The sequence below is a fragment of the Rhincodon typus genome, chromosome 18, assembly GCF_021869965.1.
Source record: "Rhincodon typus isolate 14 chromosome 18, sRhiTyp1.1, whole genome shotgun sequence".
Classification (NCBI taxonomy): Eukaryota; Metazoa; Chordata; class Chondrichthyes; order Orectolobiformes; family Rhincodontidae; genus Rhincodon; species Rhincodon typus.
Window position 1 is genome coordinate 7,328,960 of NC_063349.1, and position 19,041 is coordinate 7,348,000.

General features: G+C 40.3%; 1 protein-coding gene across 1 annotated transcript in view; it reads left to right on the forward strand.

Annotated features, from left to right (window-relative positions):
- The window catches only part of pnpla8 (patatin-like phospholipase domain containing 8), a 56,059-nt gene that overhangs the window by 23,826 nt on the left and 13,192 nt on the right, over positions 1-19,041 (forward strand). Inside the window, exons 6-8 of the mRNA XM_020516419.2 lie at positions 871-1,042; positions 3,132-3,189; positions 14,631-14,825. Of these exons, the coding sequence (XP_020372008.1) occupies positions 871-1,042; positions 3,132-3,189; positions 14,631-14,825 (425 nt within the window). The remainder of the gene's footprint in view (positions 1-870; positions 1,043-3,131; positions 3,190-14,630; positions 14,826-19,041) is intronic.

Sequence of the window (19,041 nt, forward strand, 5' to 3'; positions counted from 1 at the left end):
TGTCTCCTCAGAATAAGATTTTTTTAGTTTAATACACATCCATAGCTATTTTCCCCAAAATACACCAGTTAATATTGTCCAATTACATGGTCTAAAGTTCATCAAGCTCGCCACATAATTGGCTGAAATCAAGAGTCAGAATGTACCATTCTGCTTCGTCCTCATTGTCTCAGCATCATTAAACATGTAAAAATGTGATCATTGATATGATGTCTAAGTCAAAAGATTTTGAGTTTGAATCTGACTCCAGAGACCGGAGTACATTATTTAGGCAGACAATTCAATGTCGCACTTGAGGGAATGTTGCAATGTCAAATGTGCCATCTTTGGTAATATTCATTAAATCAATGTTCCATCTGCCCTTTTACTACCGGTGCAATCACATGACATGATTTGAATAAGAGCAGGAGGTACTCTGTGGTGTTCTGGTCAATAGTTAGTCCTTGAGCAACATTGTTCAACCAGATTGCCTGTTTGATCATTTTCTCACTCCTCGTTATGGGCCTTTGCTTTTGGATGTCCTCATGTGCTGTGTACATGTGTGCAACTACGGATGTTGTGTTACCTGACCGATAATCGCTAAACACCTACTTCATCATCTAATTTTTAGCCAGAATACTTCTTTACTGTAATGAAGTACCAAATTGTCAGTGAGCTCATTTAGCATCTTGATATGTTGTGGTAAATGTAGCACTCCAGTTAATGTAGAATTTCTGTGCTAATTTTGATTATTCAGTTTGTTTCCACCACCTGTTATCAATTCAACAAAGTCCAAATTTAATTGGATGGATAGGTTAACTCCTATAAACAGTGTCAGGTAATTTTTGGTGTGTAAATGGACTTGTGTTAATTTAAAAATTATTATTCCAGGTGCTATACTGGCATTCATGTTGGGATTTTTCCAAATTGCACTGGATGATTGTGAGGAAATGTACCGGAAACTAGGAACTGATGTATTCAAGCAGAATGTGATAGTTGGAACTATGAAAATGGGCTGGAGCCATGCCTTTTATGAAAGCGAGCCCTGGGAAAAAATACTGAAGTAAGTTTATTTTTGGATTTCCTTGATACTTATAATAAAGTGCCCTAAATTCAGAAACTTCAGTAGTTAACTATGATTAAGCACAGGCATTTAGGGATGTACTGGCATCAGTATATCTGCCAGTTCATTGAAAGGAACATGGTTCAAAAGTAGGCTGATTTTTCTGCTAGTTTCAGTCGTATAGAAATTATAGAGTTGTGATAAGGACAGACCAGATTGAAATGATATTATTTGGATAAAAATGGTAAAATGCAAATGTAATGGCCTGTCCTGCTGGAACAGGCTCACTGCTTACTGTCCACTGTTCTGTGCTGTAGATGCACGCGTGATGGTAAAAGCTTCTATTTTGTTAGCTTTTAACATCAATATTTTTTCGTCAAAATCAGTAATCTGCATGACATACAGTGATCTGGAACTTGGAGAATCATATTCCCAGCAAGGTTCATAAAGAGCCTTTTGATGATTAGATGATGTTGATGACAATGGGAATTGTCTTGCCAACACACCATTGTTGCAATTATATTGAAGCCAGAAAACTTGAACCTTGCAGCTGGTATTAAACTGCCTCACTTGATTTATTCTTAAAGAAAAAAACTTGTGTAGCAGACCACTGGACAAATGACTTCAATACAACAGTGAAAGTGATATAGTGAAGGACACAGTGCACTGGATGCGTCATCATTCACAAGTAGAAATTTATTCCAGCAATTCAAACACTGCTGATTGCTACTTTCAAAAGGGCATTGATGGCCCAATTGTAATTCCTATATGTTAATGGATTTGAAATGGGATAAAACCAGATCCATGAGGTCCAGACGCTTTCAGTGGGGAGATAGGATGTGCTAGGTAAGGACTCACATTCCACCTGTAAATGTATCCAGCTATATATTTTGAAGCCTTTTTTGGCAATTGAATGAGAAAAGCAACCTAATTTTTTTCTGTTTGCATGAGGCACAGTCCTAAACGACCAGCGTGAATTGGAATGAATTGTCAAGTTGTCCTTTACAAGGTCCTGATTAGAACCCTATCATGATATTTAACCGTACCCGACCTGCAACATTGTGCTTTGGGCTGGAATGCAAGAGCTTTTTCCTTTCACCTTAACAAGCTACAGTTGTCTAAAATTTCTTAGCAGTGTAGTGATTTACAGGAGACGTTTTTTGAGGATATTGCTGTTCTCTAAGTAATCTAGTTAAAAAAGATTCCTCCAGTGGACCAGAGTTGCTTAACCATAAAGTGGGTCGTGGAAAAGTGCAAGTCCAGAGACTTTTGGTAATGCATTTTCGGTATTCAAGTTGTAGCTTCCAATACAAATAGTTATCCTTAGGTTATTCCTGCTTTAACAATTTTTTGGGATGGAGGAAAAATATGGCTCTCATAGGGCAGCAATCTTTCTCTCTCTCTTCCACCGGATGTCCTAGGTGCTTGTGCATTCCCAAGACGAGAGTCAAATGCTTGCTAAAATTATAAAGTCTTCAATTATGAAAATGCCCTTGAGATTTCTCTTTTAAGAGTTGAGCAACTCTTCTGGAAATTAGTGCATACTTGTTTTAGGTGCAAGGGACTTCCAAGTATTTGAGGCAAAATATGCCATTGAAAATTTCCTTTATTTTCAATATTCTGAACAAGGCCCAGTATTTGTTGCTGACTGGAAAATGTGCACTGTGTAAAAGCTTTCAAAATGAAAGTTATTAACTTTGTTCGACATGTTTAAAACTTTGGGTTTTGCAGTGGAAAATACATTAATGCTAAAGCAAAATTCGAGAATATCGTTTGTTGCGAAAATCAGCATTATAAAGAATGAATAAATAAAATGAAGAAACTCATTGAGCTGTACTGGTTTTACACAAAGGCCACTATTTGTAGAAGTAGACTACTTTTAGCTATTACATTACAATGCAATTGTTTCAACTGCACTTTATGGGCAAAATCTCAATTAACAAATTCATCAAGTGAGTGATTGGAATTTGAGCACATGCTGACAGAGTAATTATCAATGAATCAAATTATAGCAGTTATATTGTTTATTGAGGTCTAACTTACACTTGACATCTTCTATAACTTGGGTTAATAATATTCTCAATTACAGAGAGAGAATGGGTGAAGAACTTTTAATTCAAACTGCAAGGAACCCTAAAAGTCCTAAGGTGAGTTATCCTTTGGCGTTACAGAAATTTACAACACAATGTGCTTGTTGTATTGACTTAATATATTAATTACTGTTGTATTCATTGCCATTAGTCTTTCAGTTTTTAAAAATAAAATTATACTGTAGTCCTTTTGACCCTGAATCCGATCAGTACAAGATTGAAGTGTAATTATTTTTTTCCCTTAGCAGTGATAATTTTGGTAAATGCTCCCCAAGTAGACTTTTACTTCAGTACAATTGATAATGATCAATTTTGCTGGAGAAAATTGACTGTGATAATAGAAGCTTTGAAGCAACCGTGGAATTATGGAACGACAGCTCATTTTCAAATCAATGACAGGTGAAACTGAGCAGAATGTATATTGAATGCACAATTTCCAAAAAAGCCTAAGCTTAAGTTTATGAAGTTAACCCAGATATTTACATAGGCAACAGTAAGTGTCCTTTTTTTTTGCTGAAATACTTGATGTAGTTCTTTGGATGAAAATTGTAATGTAGAAGAATTGATGTGATGATATTCGAGCAGAGAGGATGAGATCCTGACTAAGGGATACAAGAGGAGGGCTGATTAATTCAATTTTGGGATGATTGGAAAAGGGGGATGACTAAAGAGTTGAGGATTAGTGTTTAAAGGTTCATGTTTCATTTTTAATCCTGTATAGTTTGCTTTGTGCGGTAAGGGTTTTGAAATTGAATCTTTTTATGATTGTTGTTTTGTGGAGATATGTGCACTTCTGGGAACAGTACCATTGATATTAATGTAATATTCAAATAATACTTTCCATGTAAGCACCACGATCCAAACTGGAAGTTACTGTTTGAAGGTTCATGTAGACTTTTTTTTTAATCTGTTTAAATTCTTTCTTAGCTTGCCTCCTTTTGAGGCTTTCCTCCTCCTGGAGCATTTTGTTTTGGGATGGTGAACAGAGTCTCAGTGTTATAGCATGTGATAACTTAGTTCTGATATAACGTGCAAATCCAGAAAGGAAAGCACTTAATGAGCTTGATTATGTCATTCTGGTCATTTCCCTGTATGGTTCCTGCATCTCTGCAAATGATGAATAGCTGCTTTAACTATTTGCTGCCGGATCTGGCTGACCATGTAAGACACTATCTGGTCTTGCTGTCATCTGCAAAAGTTGGTCTTTATTCCAGGGTAATCCTGGAATGCAAAGACTGTAAGGTGTAGGAGCAGAAGCAGGATGTTCAAGACCATTGAGTCCGCTTAACCATTCAATGAGATTATGACTGATCTGATAATCCTCAGATCCATTTTCCTGCCGTTTCCCCATAAGCCTTGATTCCCTTACTTATCAACTGGCTGTGTATCTGGCGTCGCAATACACTCAATGACCAACCTTGACGGCATTCTGTACTAAAGAATTCCACGGATTTGCACCCTCGGAGAGAAGAAATTTCTCCTCATCTGCTTCTTAAATTTGCAAGAATTTACATTTGAGAATTTGCCCTAGACTTTCTCTGAATGGGGAAATAAATTTTCTGCATCTACCCTGTCAAATTGCTTAAGAAGCTCGTATCTTTCAATTTGGTTGCTTTTCATTCTTCTAAATTGGAGTAAATGCAGGCCCTACCTGCTCAGTCCCTCCTGTTAAGGTATTTGCTCCATGCCCAAGATTGTCCCAGAACCTCCTTTTGGTCTGCCTCTATATCATAGAATCCCTACAGTGTGGAAACAGGCCCTTCGGCCCAACTCAACCTCAGACCATCCCACCCAGACCCATCCCCCTATAATCCACTTAATCTACACCTGAGCACTACAGGCAATTTAGCATGGCCAATCCACCTGACCTGCACATCTTTGGACTGTGCAAGGAAACCGGAGGAAACCCACGCAGACATGGGGAGAATGTGAAAACTCCACACAGACAGTGCCCCGAGGCTGGAATCGAACCCAGGTCCCTGGCGCTGTGAGGCAGCAGTGCTAACCACTGTGCCACCGTGCCGCCCTATAAAAGCCAATATATAGCACCTTAAATAAGTGGCTGAAAACTTTTCACAGTATTCCAGCTGTGGTCTGACTAGTGCCTTGTATAGTTTTAGCAAAACCTTTGGTACTTTTATGCTCCATTCATTTTGAAATAAAGGCCAAAGATAACCCTTGGTCTCTTCTGCACATTCTATTCTTAAATGTCTCTTTCTTCTGTGTCTCAATTTTTTTACCTCTAAGAAATGTGAGGAACTCGTGAGCTGCTAGCTTTCAAAATTAAGACTATCTTACCAGCTGTGCCACTTCCCTTTCACCCCTCACCAATCCTATTCCCTATTCCCTTTCCCCCAGCCTTCCCAAATTTGCATCTTTCTCTAGTTTCTTTCTGCATCTTTCTTTGCCATACTCCTGTCCAGAGGATCTGTCCTACTCTTTCAACCCTGTTCCCATTAAACCGCCAATGCTGCTCCGCCCACCACCCCCACAGCCAGCAGCTCAACAGTAAACACCAGCCCCCAGCCCTGCCAAGTCTTCTTCACCATCCCCCCCAGACCTCCCCCTTACTGAGGACGAACGGTCAGTCCTCAGTAAAGGCCTCACCTTTATCCCCCTCCCACCCGAACATCAATGAATACCACTCACGCCTGGACATCGAACAGTTTTTCTGCCACTTCCGCCTCCGCGCTTACTACTTTAATTGTGAGCCTAAACCCCCCTCTACTGACCCCGTTCACCTGCCTCCAACACACACACTCCTCCTGGACACCACCCCAAGGCCTCCTACCCTCCCTCGACCTCTTCATCTCCAACTGCCGTCGTGACCCCATCCCTGACCACCAAAACATCACCTCCCAGACCATCCATAACGTCATCACCTCAGGTGACCTCCCTCCCACAGCCTCCAACCTCATCGTTCCCCAACCCGGCACCGCCCATTTCTATCTCCGTCCCAAAATCCATAAACCCAACTGCTGTGGTTGACCCACTGTCTCTGCCTGCTCCTGCCCCACTGAACTTATCTCCACTTATCTTGACTCCATCTTCTCTCCCCGGCCCAGGAACTCCCCACCTACATCCGTGACACCACCCACGCCCTCCACCACCTCCAAAACTTCCAATTCCCTGGCCCTCAACACCTCATCTTCACCTTGGACGTCCAGTCCCTATATACCTGCATTCCCCATGCAGATGGCCTAAAAGCCCTCAGCTTCTTCCTCTCCCACAGGCCTGACCAGTTACCCTCCTCTGATCCTTATCCGCCTAACCGAACTCATCCTTACCCTTAACAACTTCTCCTTCAACTCTTCCCACTTCCTACAGACAAAACGGGTGGCCATGGGTACCCTCATGGGCCGAAGCTATGCCTGTCTCTTTGTAGGATACGTGGAACAGTCCCTCTTCCATTGTTACACTGGCACTATCTCCCACCTCTTCCTCCGTTACTTCGATGACTGTATCGGCACCGCCTCGTGCTCCCACGAGGAGCTCGAATAGTTCATCCACTTCACTAACACCTTCCACCCAACCTTAAGTTCACCTGGACCATCTCTGATACCTCTCTCTCCTTCCTGGTAACCACCTGGAAACTGATACGTATTTCAAGCCCACCGACTCCCACAGCTACCGAGAATACACCTCCTGTCACCCACCTTCCTGCAAGAACGCCATCCCCTACTCCCAATTCCTTCGCCTCCACAGCATCTGCTTCCAAGATGAGGCGTTCCACTCCTGGACACTCCAGATGCCCTCATTTTTCAAGGACTGCGATTTCCCCTCCACAGTGGTTGACCTCGACCACATCTTCCGTGTTTCCCACACCTCAGCCCTCACACCCCCTCCCTGCAATAACAACAAAGACAGAATTCCCCCTTGTCCTCATGTACCACCCCACCAACCTCCGGATTCAATGCATCATTTTCCACCACCTGCAATCTGACCCCGCTACCAAGGATATATTTTCCTCCCCACCCTTATCTGCCTTCCGGAGGGACTGCTCTCTCTGCGACTTCCTCGTCCGCTCCACACTCCCCACTAGTCCCACCACCCCCGGCACTTTTCCCTGCAACCGCAGGAAGTGCTATACTTGCTCGTACACCGCACCATCCCATGCCCCAAGAAGACCTTCCATATTAAACAGATGTTCACCTGCACATCTACTAACGTGGTATATTGTATCCGCTGTTCCCAATGTGGTCTCCTCTACATCGGGGAAACCAAGCGGAGGCTTGGAGACCGCTTTGTGGAACACCAATGCTCGGTTCGTGACAAACAACTGCACCTCCCAGTCGCGACCACTTCAACTCCCCCTCCCACTCCTTGGACGACATGTCCATCCTGGGCCGCCTCCAGTGCCACAACGATGCTACCCAAAGGCTGCAAGAACAGCACCTCATATTTCGCTTGGGACACCTGCAGCCCAATGGTATCAATGTGGACTTCGCAAGCTTCAAAATCTCCCCACCCCCGACCTCATCCCAATACCAGCCCATCTCGTCCCCACCTCCTTGACCTGTCTGTCTTTTCTTCCATCTATCCGCTCCTCCCACCTCACTGACCAACCCCCACCCCCACTTCCTACCTACTAGCCTCATCCCCACCTCTTTGACCTGTCCGTCTTCCCTCCCACCTACCTGCCCCTCCCTCCTCACTGACCAACCCCCATCCCAACTCCCTACCGACACTCACCTGTATTGGCATTATCCCCTCCTCCTTGACCTGTCCGTCTTCTCTCCACCTATCTGCTCTTCTAACATCGCCTCCCCCTCTCTCTTTATTTCGGAGTCCCCTTCCCCTCCCCTATTTCTGAAGAAGGGTCCGGACCTGAAAGGTCAGCTTTCCTGCTCCTCTGGTGCTGCTTGGACTGCTGTGTTCGTCCAGCTGTACACCTTGTTACTCAGACTCCAGTATCGGCAGTTCGTACTATCTCCCGTTAAAATACTGCCCACTTTTCTTCCTGGCTCACAAGTAATCTAACATGGTTAATGGTTCTCTGCTTCCCAAAAAATGTTCCTTCTTCCCTTTCGTTCAAATCTGCTCTCATCAGCCTTCACTTCAAATAACCAAACCTTTGACCACTCCAGCCTTGCAAGTTACTATGCTATCTTGGCACATGTTCAAGTATGTCCACAATGGGCAGTGTAGATGGAACTGTAATTACTACAAACAATTATTGTTAGGCTAAATGAATGAGCAGAACTGTGTTAGAAGTGAGATTATCCACTTTGAACCCATTAATGATAACCAGGTGTTTTTAATTGGCACGAAGTTAGAGGCCTGATGGCCTATTATATCCACATACTTATTGGAATGGTGTAACAGGAGAAACAGATTCATCATGCTCGTCATAATGAGAACTTTTGTGCAGCTAAACTCTGAAAAATCAGAATTGTAACACAGGCTGTAGTCTGGAGTTTAAAGTTTGAAATCTCTAGTTCCAAAGGAGGGTTGGGGTGAGTAATATCTGTTGGATCACATTTTCCCTTCATTTTAAGAAAGCCTTAAGAATGTGGCAAAACCACAATGCTTTCAAAATGACAATTCTTTTTTATTATAAAATTCTGAAAATTCATAGCAATATAATCAAAGCTTGCAGGGCCTATTTGGCTGAACTTGCATTGCATCACGACTTGAATTTACCAGTATTCTAGTCACGTGCCCATACTGAGTGTCTTGACAGATCACAAGGAATAGAACATGAACAGCAATCGAATATAATAACTTCTCACTTTGAGCCAGTTTCACTGATAACTGAGTGAGTTGAATGTAGATGAGGTGAAAATGTAATCAACTGGAAATTTTTCTAATTTTGCTGAGAAGTTGTCAAATAAATTCCTATTCTTAAACTTGCTGAAATTGTCCAGCGTACCAGGTTTTAAAAAGAACTGAATTGGATGACCAAAATGCTGCCACCCTATCATACGCACATGTACAATGATTGATACTACGTTGTTGGTTTCATGTTGTGTTTCTCTTCGTAGTTTTGTATCCTCACAATGAGATTTAAACAAAAATGTCTTCATGTGAAGTATAGGGAAGGTTTGAGAAGAAATTTGGCAAGGGAAACCTGCATAAAAGGATATGGCTTCCACTTAGTGCAAGTTCTTGTTTGAAATCATTGGGAAAGGTGCAATGCAGAGGATAAACCAAGTAGTAAACATGTTTATTGGTCTAGGCAACTGGCATTGTAGAATGGTTCACATCAATCAAAGCATAAGAGTGCAAGCTTAGATTTGACATTAAAGGCATCTGGGCGGAAAAATATGCTGGAGAAAATATTCCATTTTGTCAGAAAATGTATGCAGAGATTGATGCTCAAACGGTGTAGAAATCGTAATGACCACAGCTCTATAATTCCACTGACTTGACTGAATTCCTACTTTTTTTTTTGTTCACGGACTGCCAGAATTCAGCGGTTTATGATCAGGAATTGACAGTTGTCACTTTTTTTTCCCTCTTGAACCTCTTGCTGAAATTGCCAATGCTACACTGACTTTGGAACCTCCCCTGGATCATACATTTCAGAACCACATCACACTGAGCATTGTACCTATTAGGAGGTCCACAGGCAAGCTATGAGATGGTTGGTAAATGGGTGTTCGGCAGGACTGACTGCATTTGGATTATGTAGATTCTTATTAAAATGTTGAGCAGTCTGTGATGCTTTAAAATTGTGCATCTCAGAAGCATCTACAAAGCCTTTCTCGTTACAACTGTCTCAAAATGGGTCTCTGGTGAATATGCAGTGTTGGAAGATGTTACCATTATACATCGATGCAGAGCCAACATGCCACATAAAAATTGCTAGAAAGCTAAAGTGAAGAAACTGAAAATGTTATATACATGCAACATGAAATGGATTACACAGATTTTGAGATCCCTGCATGAACCTTTTAGTATGTTAAATCCAAAAATAGCAGTCTCCAAACGTATGAGAAACCATATTGTCCTTGTAGGAGTTAGACCTTGGTTCAGTAATTGTGTATTTAAATAAACATTTTCCACATCATTGATCAGTATACAAGTGGAACCATCTAACCTCGTAAGTATTGGCATCTATTTGAGAGTCTTTTTTTCTGCTGTTTCTGAAGATTCCTTGGCCTTTTTTTGTTAGGGTAGGCAATTACTTAAACATTGTTTCGATCAATTAAGTTGTAATATGCAAAGCTGCCAACTAAAATTTATGCAATAGTACCTTGATACATTTTTCAGGTTGTGGAGTCATCGATTGAGATTAGCTTAACACACAGTCCAAATTTAATTTTCGTAGGTTTGTAGGTCATGCTTTTTCTTATCTGGCTAATGTAATTAAAATTAGTGCTGGCCAGTAGAAATAAATGGATGAATATAATCAACGACAATCCAATTTCTAAAATAATATAATGGAAAAAATTTCTACAATGCTTTAGTGATAATGAAAGTTATTTTCAGTGCACTTAATGTACCATTTTAAAATATTTTCTTCATATGTTCTGCTGTCTTTCAAATGGGTCCCTTGATATGTTCAGGAGATGAGTTCAGGAGCATCCCTTTTATAAGACAGAGGAGTAAAAGGAAGCCATTCAGTCTATTGATTCTGCTCCACCATTCAGTGAGATCATGGCTGATCTGATAATGGTCAGCTCCTCCACTTTTTAGTTATTTTCCCAGTAACCATTGATTCCCTTAGTAATTTAAAATCTGCCTGTCTTAGCCTTGAATATCGTTAATGATCCAGCCATGACAGCCTTTTGCAGTAAAAAAAAAAATCCACAGATTCACCACACTTTTGAGAGAAGAAATTCCCTCTCATTTATGTCTTAAATGGTGAACCAGTATTTCTGAGATTATTTCCCCAGGTCCTAGACTCCCCCACAAATGGAAACAACCTTTCTGCATCTACCCTGTCTCGTTGCCCCGGGAATCTTCTCTTTTCATAAAGTAATCTCTTATTCTTCTAAATTTCAATGAGTACAAGTCCAAACTACTCAACCAATAGTCATAAGATAGTCACTCCAGATTTGGTAGCAGCCACGTGAACTTTCTCTGGACTGCCTTCAATGCCAGTATACCTTTTCCGAAGACAGGGGACCCAAAACTGTTGGTAGTATTCTTGTTGTGGTGTCTCTCATCTTGTATAGTTTTAGCAAAACCTCCCTACTTTTATACTCCATTCCCTTTGAAATAAAGGCCACATTGCATTTACTTTCTTTATCACCACTAAAGTTTGATCCTAGCTTTTTGTGATTCATGATCCAGGATTTTCAAATTCTTCAGTTCTGTAGCTTTCTGCAATCTTTCTCAGTTTAAATAATTTTCAGCTCCTTCTTTCTTCTTACATGATCTCATGTTTTCTCATATGACATTCCATTAGGCTAGTTTTTGCCCACTCGCTTAACCTGTTTATATCCCTCTGCAGAATCTTTGTGTCATCTTCACCATTTGCCTTCGCAACTCATTTTGTCATCTGCCGACTTGGGTACAGTACATTGACGTCTGTCATCCAAGTCATTAATGTATATTGTTAATAATAGTGTCCCCAGCACGGATTCCCATGGCACTCCACTAGTTTTAGGTCATCATCCTCAAAATACCTTCCCTTATCTTTTTTTTTAATTTAAGTAGCCGAATGTGTGGTGCCGTAACAAACACCTCTTAAAATCTAAATATATTACATCTACTGCCTCTCCTTGATTATGTATTAATTTTGCAATGCTGTTAGTAGTGCTGTTTCTGATCCTAATCTATGGTCCCACAATGTGAAAGTATGACGAGAACTATATTAAGTATATTGATTTTCTTCAATGGCGTTTAATCATAGACAATATATGTTAGGTAATATTGTAAAATCATTCTGTTGTAGAAATTACTTAGAATTACTTAGACACATATATAATCCCTGTTTTATTGTTCTTCTGAAATTAATTAATGGATTAAGGAAGATTATTTTAAATTTAGGAGGTCGGAATATAATGCTGAGGATTCTGTCATTGAAGAATAGTATTCCTGGATATTTCCAACTGAATTTCTTAATACAAAGCAACAAGGTGTAGGTCAGCAGAAAAAATATCTATAGAAGCTGAGGAATACATGAATAATAAAAGTTCTTTTACTGGTTGAGCTTTGAAGTTTGGTCTTTTTTTTTTGCATTTCTGCACCAACCTTTAGTCTCCCACATTTATTCGCTCGTCCACAATTCCTAATGTCTTCCCCCATAGCAAGTATCTCCGTTTTCCCACATTGAAATCCATTTGCCATAGCCTGCCCACCTACTCAGTCTGTGTCACTTTTTAACTTGCCCCATCTCAACAACTCAATGTGGCTCCTAACAGTGTTACCTTGACACTTAATCTCTCAACATACATGTGAAACTTGTGTGAACGATTTCCAGGCAATAAGTTTATCTTGTTAAATTACGTGGTGGCTTTATGTTGCAAGGGCCTTCGTGCTCCTAAGCTAGAAAAGGGAAAAAGAAGCTATGTGTTTGTCCCTAATTGGTATTCTGCAGTAGTCACAAATTTCATTTGTATTCTGCCAATGAGAACATAAAATATGAGTGTAAACCTTGTGACACACAGTAACTTATCTACTTTGTACGCCCATTTTCTAATATGCAACTAAAGTTGTAATATTCCAACATTCCTAACATTTTTGCTTCCATTACTTTAATTCATTATTCCAATATTTAGCATTTTTTCAGTGAATGCGTTTCTTAGATATACATTTAAATGCACTTTTTTGACTAATTTAAATTCTCCCCTTGTCTTAACTTTCCTGCCTAATATGAAGTAAAGTTCTGGGTTCACCTCACCAATATTTGCCATTTAATATTGTGTTTTCTCCAGTGAGGCTTCATTGTCTTCCTTCTAGATTATAATGAAACAACTGGCATATATATAAAGCCTTTAACACAGTAAAATATCTCTCTGTATTTAAGAGCTAAATTGAACTAAAACTGGAAAGGCCGAGCTTTGGTCTTTGTTCGTGGCTCATTGCCATTCCATTTGGGGTTGCTGAGCTACTTTCTCCTACCCTCTCCAACAATTTGTTTTTCTAGCTTAACCAGAGCTGTAATAACATAACTGCAATGACTAGTGCTTTATAAAGTGCTAACCTAACCACTGAAGGTTTACCATCTTGGCAGTATTTCAGGAATCAGTCTGCTTATTTCTTTTCATGTAGAAATTTAATCTATCATCTTTGTTATTTCTTTGACCCTTTGTCAACCACTGAGACTTGCTTATCATATACTTTTCACCAGCCTGTGGGATGTAATTGATCAGTGCTTTCAGGTGTTAACGAACGGCTTGATTTCAGACCATCCAAAGATGAAGCCTACACTGTTTAGGGGAGCTGGTGGCATAGTGGTAGTGGACTAGTAATCCAGAAACCAAGCTAATTCTCTGGGGATACTAGTTTAAATCCCACCACAGCTAGTGGAATTTAAATTCGAGACATTGGATCTTGTGGTACAATGGTGGTGTCCCTACCTCTAGGACAGAAGATCCAAGTTGAAGTCCCACTTGTAACAGATGTCATAACATGTCTGAACAGAGTGATTAAAACACAATTCCTTTCATTTATCCCCAATTAAATTAATACATCATGGCTATCTAAAGTTAACTCACCAATTTAAATCTGATCTGATATTTAACATTGCTGCTGGCTATTGCTTTTACGTTAGATTTTGCTATTCAAATTGCTACTGTAGCTTAGAATTGACAGTAGTCCAAGTACTGAAACTTGCAGAACTTAAAACCATCATGGATGGTGTCACACCCTGTTGTGAATTACAAATGAACCCAAGGTAACGGTTGAATCCATCCTCTTGAGCATGGAACTTGGCTATCAGTTTCTGCTCGATGATTCTATGTTGTGTATCTGGAAGACCGCCTTGGAGGACGCTAAGCTGAATGTCCTTGACTGCTGAAGTGTTCCTCGCCTGGCGATCGTTGCGGGGAGTCTACGAAGGTGCCAGTTTCAAATAGTCATCTTAATGCTGTGTACCATGTTATAGGAGAGCAAGAGTTAAGACAGAACGAGTGCCTTGTGTTACCTAGGAACAAATACAGTCAGTTGATAGTGATAGTGAGTCCACTGTATGTTTGATTGCAGAGGTCACATGGCCCAAGGAGGCTTGTGCTGAAAGAGAAGGAAACTGGGATGGGTGGAATGGAGCAGGCAATTACTAGTTACTAAGTCGTGTGTTGTTTACCTCCACATCATTTTAATAACTTTTATTTCAACTGAGTAAAATTGCAGAATGCGCTTTCTAAATCTATTAAAATATTCAAATCAAGTTCATAGGAATTTTTGTAAGTGACCTTTGAAAATTGAGTTTGCATATGAAGGCTAAAGGAGACCTGGCGGTGGAATATAATGTAAAAACAATGAGTTGAGTTGCATTGTGTACAGGAGTTAATTCTGAACTTGTTACAGTGGCCCCTTATAAAAATGAGGACAAGTATTTCATCTTGAACGATGTGGTTGAATGTTTATCATGCTTTAATTTTCAGGTGGCAGCTGTAAGTACTATTGTAAATAAAGGGACACCACTGAAAGCATTCGTCTTCAGAAACTACAATCACCTTCCCAGTGTACGGTCACGCTATATGGGTGGCTGTAAATATAAGCTATGGCAGGCAATTCGAGCATCCTCGGCAGCACCTGGCTATTTCCAAGAATATGCGATTGGCAATGACCTTCATCAGGTATGGCTAACTGCATTATCCCACGTCTGTGCGTTGCCATTGGTACACCTTTTTTTTTTTGACAGTTATTAAAATTGTATTTAAAACAATACCTTTCATGTCCTGATAGTTTCAAAACAATCTACAAAAGTTAAATACTTTGAACTATAATTACTTCTGTGAAGGCAAATGTGATGGCTAATTTATGTACTCAAGGTTCCACTAACAAAGTTTGTTCACCTGATGTCATAAAATTGGCTAAATATTGGCAGGAAGTGAGTCACCCTGCTTCCCATCAAAAACAGTGGCCTGTAAAGGGCCACATGCCTTTTGTTTTTGGACAATAAACTGGAAGGGATGTCAGACACTGCTATATAGCTAAAATATCTGGAGAAGTTTTCAACTTTGTAAAATCAAGTAATGCACATTTTTAGGTGTCATAGAGAATGTTGCTTTTTTTGCAAAGCAGTGAGTTCTTTTCACCTTGGACTGAGTGGCATCAAGACCTTTTGAGTTCAGGAAAGACTGCCTGATGACAGACCTCAGATTAGTTGAGCTACAGTTTACTCCAAGTCTGTGGTTGCAAGATAGCCAGAGACATGCAGAATTTGCAAATTGAAAATATCTTACTGTCCATTTCTTACTGTGTGAGTGAAAGGGTAAGGACCAAGAAAGTTTGTAAGGGAGAACTCTAACCAGAAAAGACCTAGGTCCACCTGATCAACTCACATCAGAACAATCATCACTTTACAGATAAGTGTGTCATCAGTGATTTTAAAAAATCAAAAGGTTATGTGATGTGGACATTGCTAGCTGGGCCAGCATTCCCATTCCCATTCCCATTCCCATTCCCATTCCCAGATGGCCATGAGGAATGGTGACCTACCCGATTAAACTGCTGTAGTACATCTGCTATAGATACACTGAGATTACCACGAGGAGAGAATTTGAGGATTTTGACCAAACAGCAAAACGGAAACATTGACATATTTCCAAGTCATGATGGTGAATGGCTTGGAGGGGATCTCTCACATTGTTGTGTTACCATGTATCTGCTGTATTTGCCCATCTACATGAAAGTAGTCATGCGTATGGAAGGTGGTGGAAAATGAGCTTGGGTGAATTTCTGCAGTGCTATGGTTAGATGCACTGAGCATCGGTGGTGGAAGAAGTGAGTGGCACCACATCCACAAACTATTATCCAGCTGTTTTGTCCTGGATGGTATCGAGCTTCTCGAGTTTTGTTGGAGTTGCAATCATCCAAGCAAGTGGGGAGTATTTCACCACATCCCTGACTTGTGCCTTTTGTAGATGGTGGACAGGCTTTGGGGAGTCGGGAGGTGAATTACTGCAGTTACTCAGTAGTTTCTGCCTTGATCTTGTAGCTACAGTATTTATGTGGTCAGTCCAGCTCAGTTTCTGGTCATTGGTAACCGCTAGGAATTTAATAGTGCGGTGTTCAGTGGTGCTCATGCCATTAAATGTCAAAGATGATAGTTAGGGCCATTGCCTGGCACTTGTGGGGTGGAAATATTACTTGTCAACTCAAACCTGGAAACTGTCTATGTCTTTGGATGTGGACTGCTTCAGTCCCTGAGGAATTGTGAATGGTGATGAACATTGTGCAATAATCAGCAAGCACCACCACTTTTGACCTTATGAAGGCTATTGAAGAAGCGGTCAAAGATGGTTGGCTGAGGACACTATCCTGAGGAACTCCTGCAGAGATATCCTGAAGTTGAGGTGACTGACTTCCAACAATCACAGCCATCTTCCTTTGTACCAGGTATGACTCAAACCAGTAGAGTTTCCCCGATTCCTGTTGACTCCAGATTTGTTCGGGCTCCTTGACACCACCCATTCAAATGCGGCCTTAAAGTCAGAATGTTGTCTGTGTGAGATTATTTAATGCACTTTTGTCACCTGGAGTTTTTATCCTCAAAATTTTGTTCTCTATCTATAGTTTCTATTCCACCCTTAGTATCTGTGTCAAATCATTTGCCTTTTGCCTGTGTTAATTGTGAGCGTGTGTGCGCTTGAACTTTTTTAAAGGGGGAATAGTTTAAGTCACTTTAAATTACAATAAATTGTTATTTTCTGTTAGTGGCAGAAACTGGTGTTAATTGCTTTCATCTGCAATAGCAGCGAGTCAGCTAACTGATCAACTTGGAGGTCCAACTGGGTTTTTAGCATTTTGTGTCAGCTTGTGGAACAGTGGGACCTGTGGATTATCAGTGTAATCTTCCCAGTTAAATCACAACAACTGCATATTACGTGCCTCCATAAGGTGTGTAAAATGGGTCAGGGCGCCTTCTCGTGGCAAGAATACGAAAAATGATCTGGTGATGAAATCAGAAGCACTCCAACAAATGTAAATAACAATTTGGTCTTGTGCCTCCTTATCTCCAATCACCTTCAGCTCAACAATGTTTAGAGAATTGTGTTCCTTCTGTGCTAAAACCTTATCCATTCCTCTTCCTTTCGTTCAATCATCGGCCTCAGTTATCTCGGCCCTTAGATCTAAAATTGCTTTTACAGACCTCTCTGCCACTCTTCCTTTTAAGGTACTGCCTAAAATTTACCTTTTAGGAAATGACTTATTTGTCTGCACCAACGCCTGCTCCTTCGGCCCAACAACATTTTTTGTCTTGTGGGCATGACTTGATGCCAACTACTTACATTTGGCCAAGACTTGCTGCCGAGAGTCATGAATGAAGGCTGCAAGTGTAGTTGAGATATTAAACCAATGTAAGTCAGCACCCTAATACAAAACAGACCCTGGAAATGGAAAATAAAAATTAGGGGAAAATGGAGAATTGTATATCACGAACCAAAATTCTCCATTATTTTCACTTCATGTCACTGCTGTTGTACTAATAGCTTTGTTCTTTCGTAACCCCAAAAAGACTTTTGATTACTCCTGTTAGATGAGAAGATTGGAAGCATGTTTTTCTTTCTTATAAAATAGTGCAGGACTGAGACCAATTGTCATAGATTCACTGGGATTAGTGAAAACACATTTAGATATATCCCAGCTTTAATGAAGCTTTAACTGTGAGTTCCCTGGGACTGCCAACCCTTAAGGACAGAATCCCTGACAATCCTGTGTAGCAAGCAGCTTTGTTTCCAGAGAAATAGGAGCCTGGTTGAGACTGACGTTACTGTACTCTACTGACGCTCTCTCTGATCCTGTCCTCTGGAATCAGCACAAGAAAGGCCTCTGCATTTCAACACTTACTCTGTTCTAGGATCAGCACCCAGATATCATGACAGAAACACGTCTGGTTTTCAGCTGACTAGATTTTAAATCCTGTTCCTTATATTCACAACAGTCAATATACAATGACAACTGAGGCTTTGCCTTTCATAAAGATAACATTTTTCTCAATTTCAATCTGGAAGTCAGGTAGTGAATTTTCTAAATAGGTTTCAGATTATAATTTATTTGTGAGCTAGTTTTGAAAATGAAAGAGCACAAATGAAAAGTCATAGTTAGGTTGTCTCTTCCAGTCCAAGTTATGAGTTTTCAAAGGAAAGATTCAGTCAGCTGTGATTAAAAAGTGATTGATCAAAAATTATTACAGTAGCCTTGAGCGACCTATTTTGAACTTTTGAATTCACCATATAGAGGACTGAACAAAAGCAGAGCTGTTCTTAGGTTACTGAAATCTTTTCTGCCAGTGTTTAAAGTCATTGATAAATGCCAGTGTGCTTACAACTGTTGTTGCAGAATAGTTATTATGGGTTCAACTGAGTCATTTCCTAAGCATTGAGACCAGCTCCAAGATAATATAGCATCCTCATAGTTTTCTCTGTCTACAATCATATGAAGAATTCTGTTTTTTAACCTAACATTATGAAATAAACAAGACCATTGTATTCACTTTCTAAAAATGTCATACATTCAAAGCTACTTTCTTGATTGTGGGCACGTGCACATCGGAGTGTGTTCTCGGGATAATTTTATGCTTCTATATTACTGGCTGTGTCTGTATTACTGCACATATATTGAATAAGCTTTGTTTTGATAATAAACTGATTACTGTGTTTAATAAGAAGCCAAGTTGGCAGATCTTTTTGTTTTAAAACGTGACGCAGACCATATGTATTAGTTGAACAGCTGCAGGAATCAGAGCTGGGGCTGCAATTATTTACAATCTGTGGTGATGGGTTTAAAAAGACACAAATTATGGTACAAACCAAAGTTTGTGGATGACACAAAAATAGGTGGGAAGGC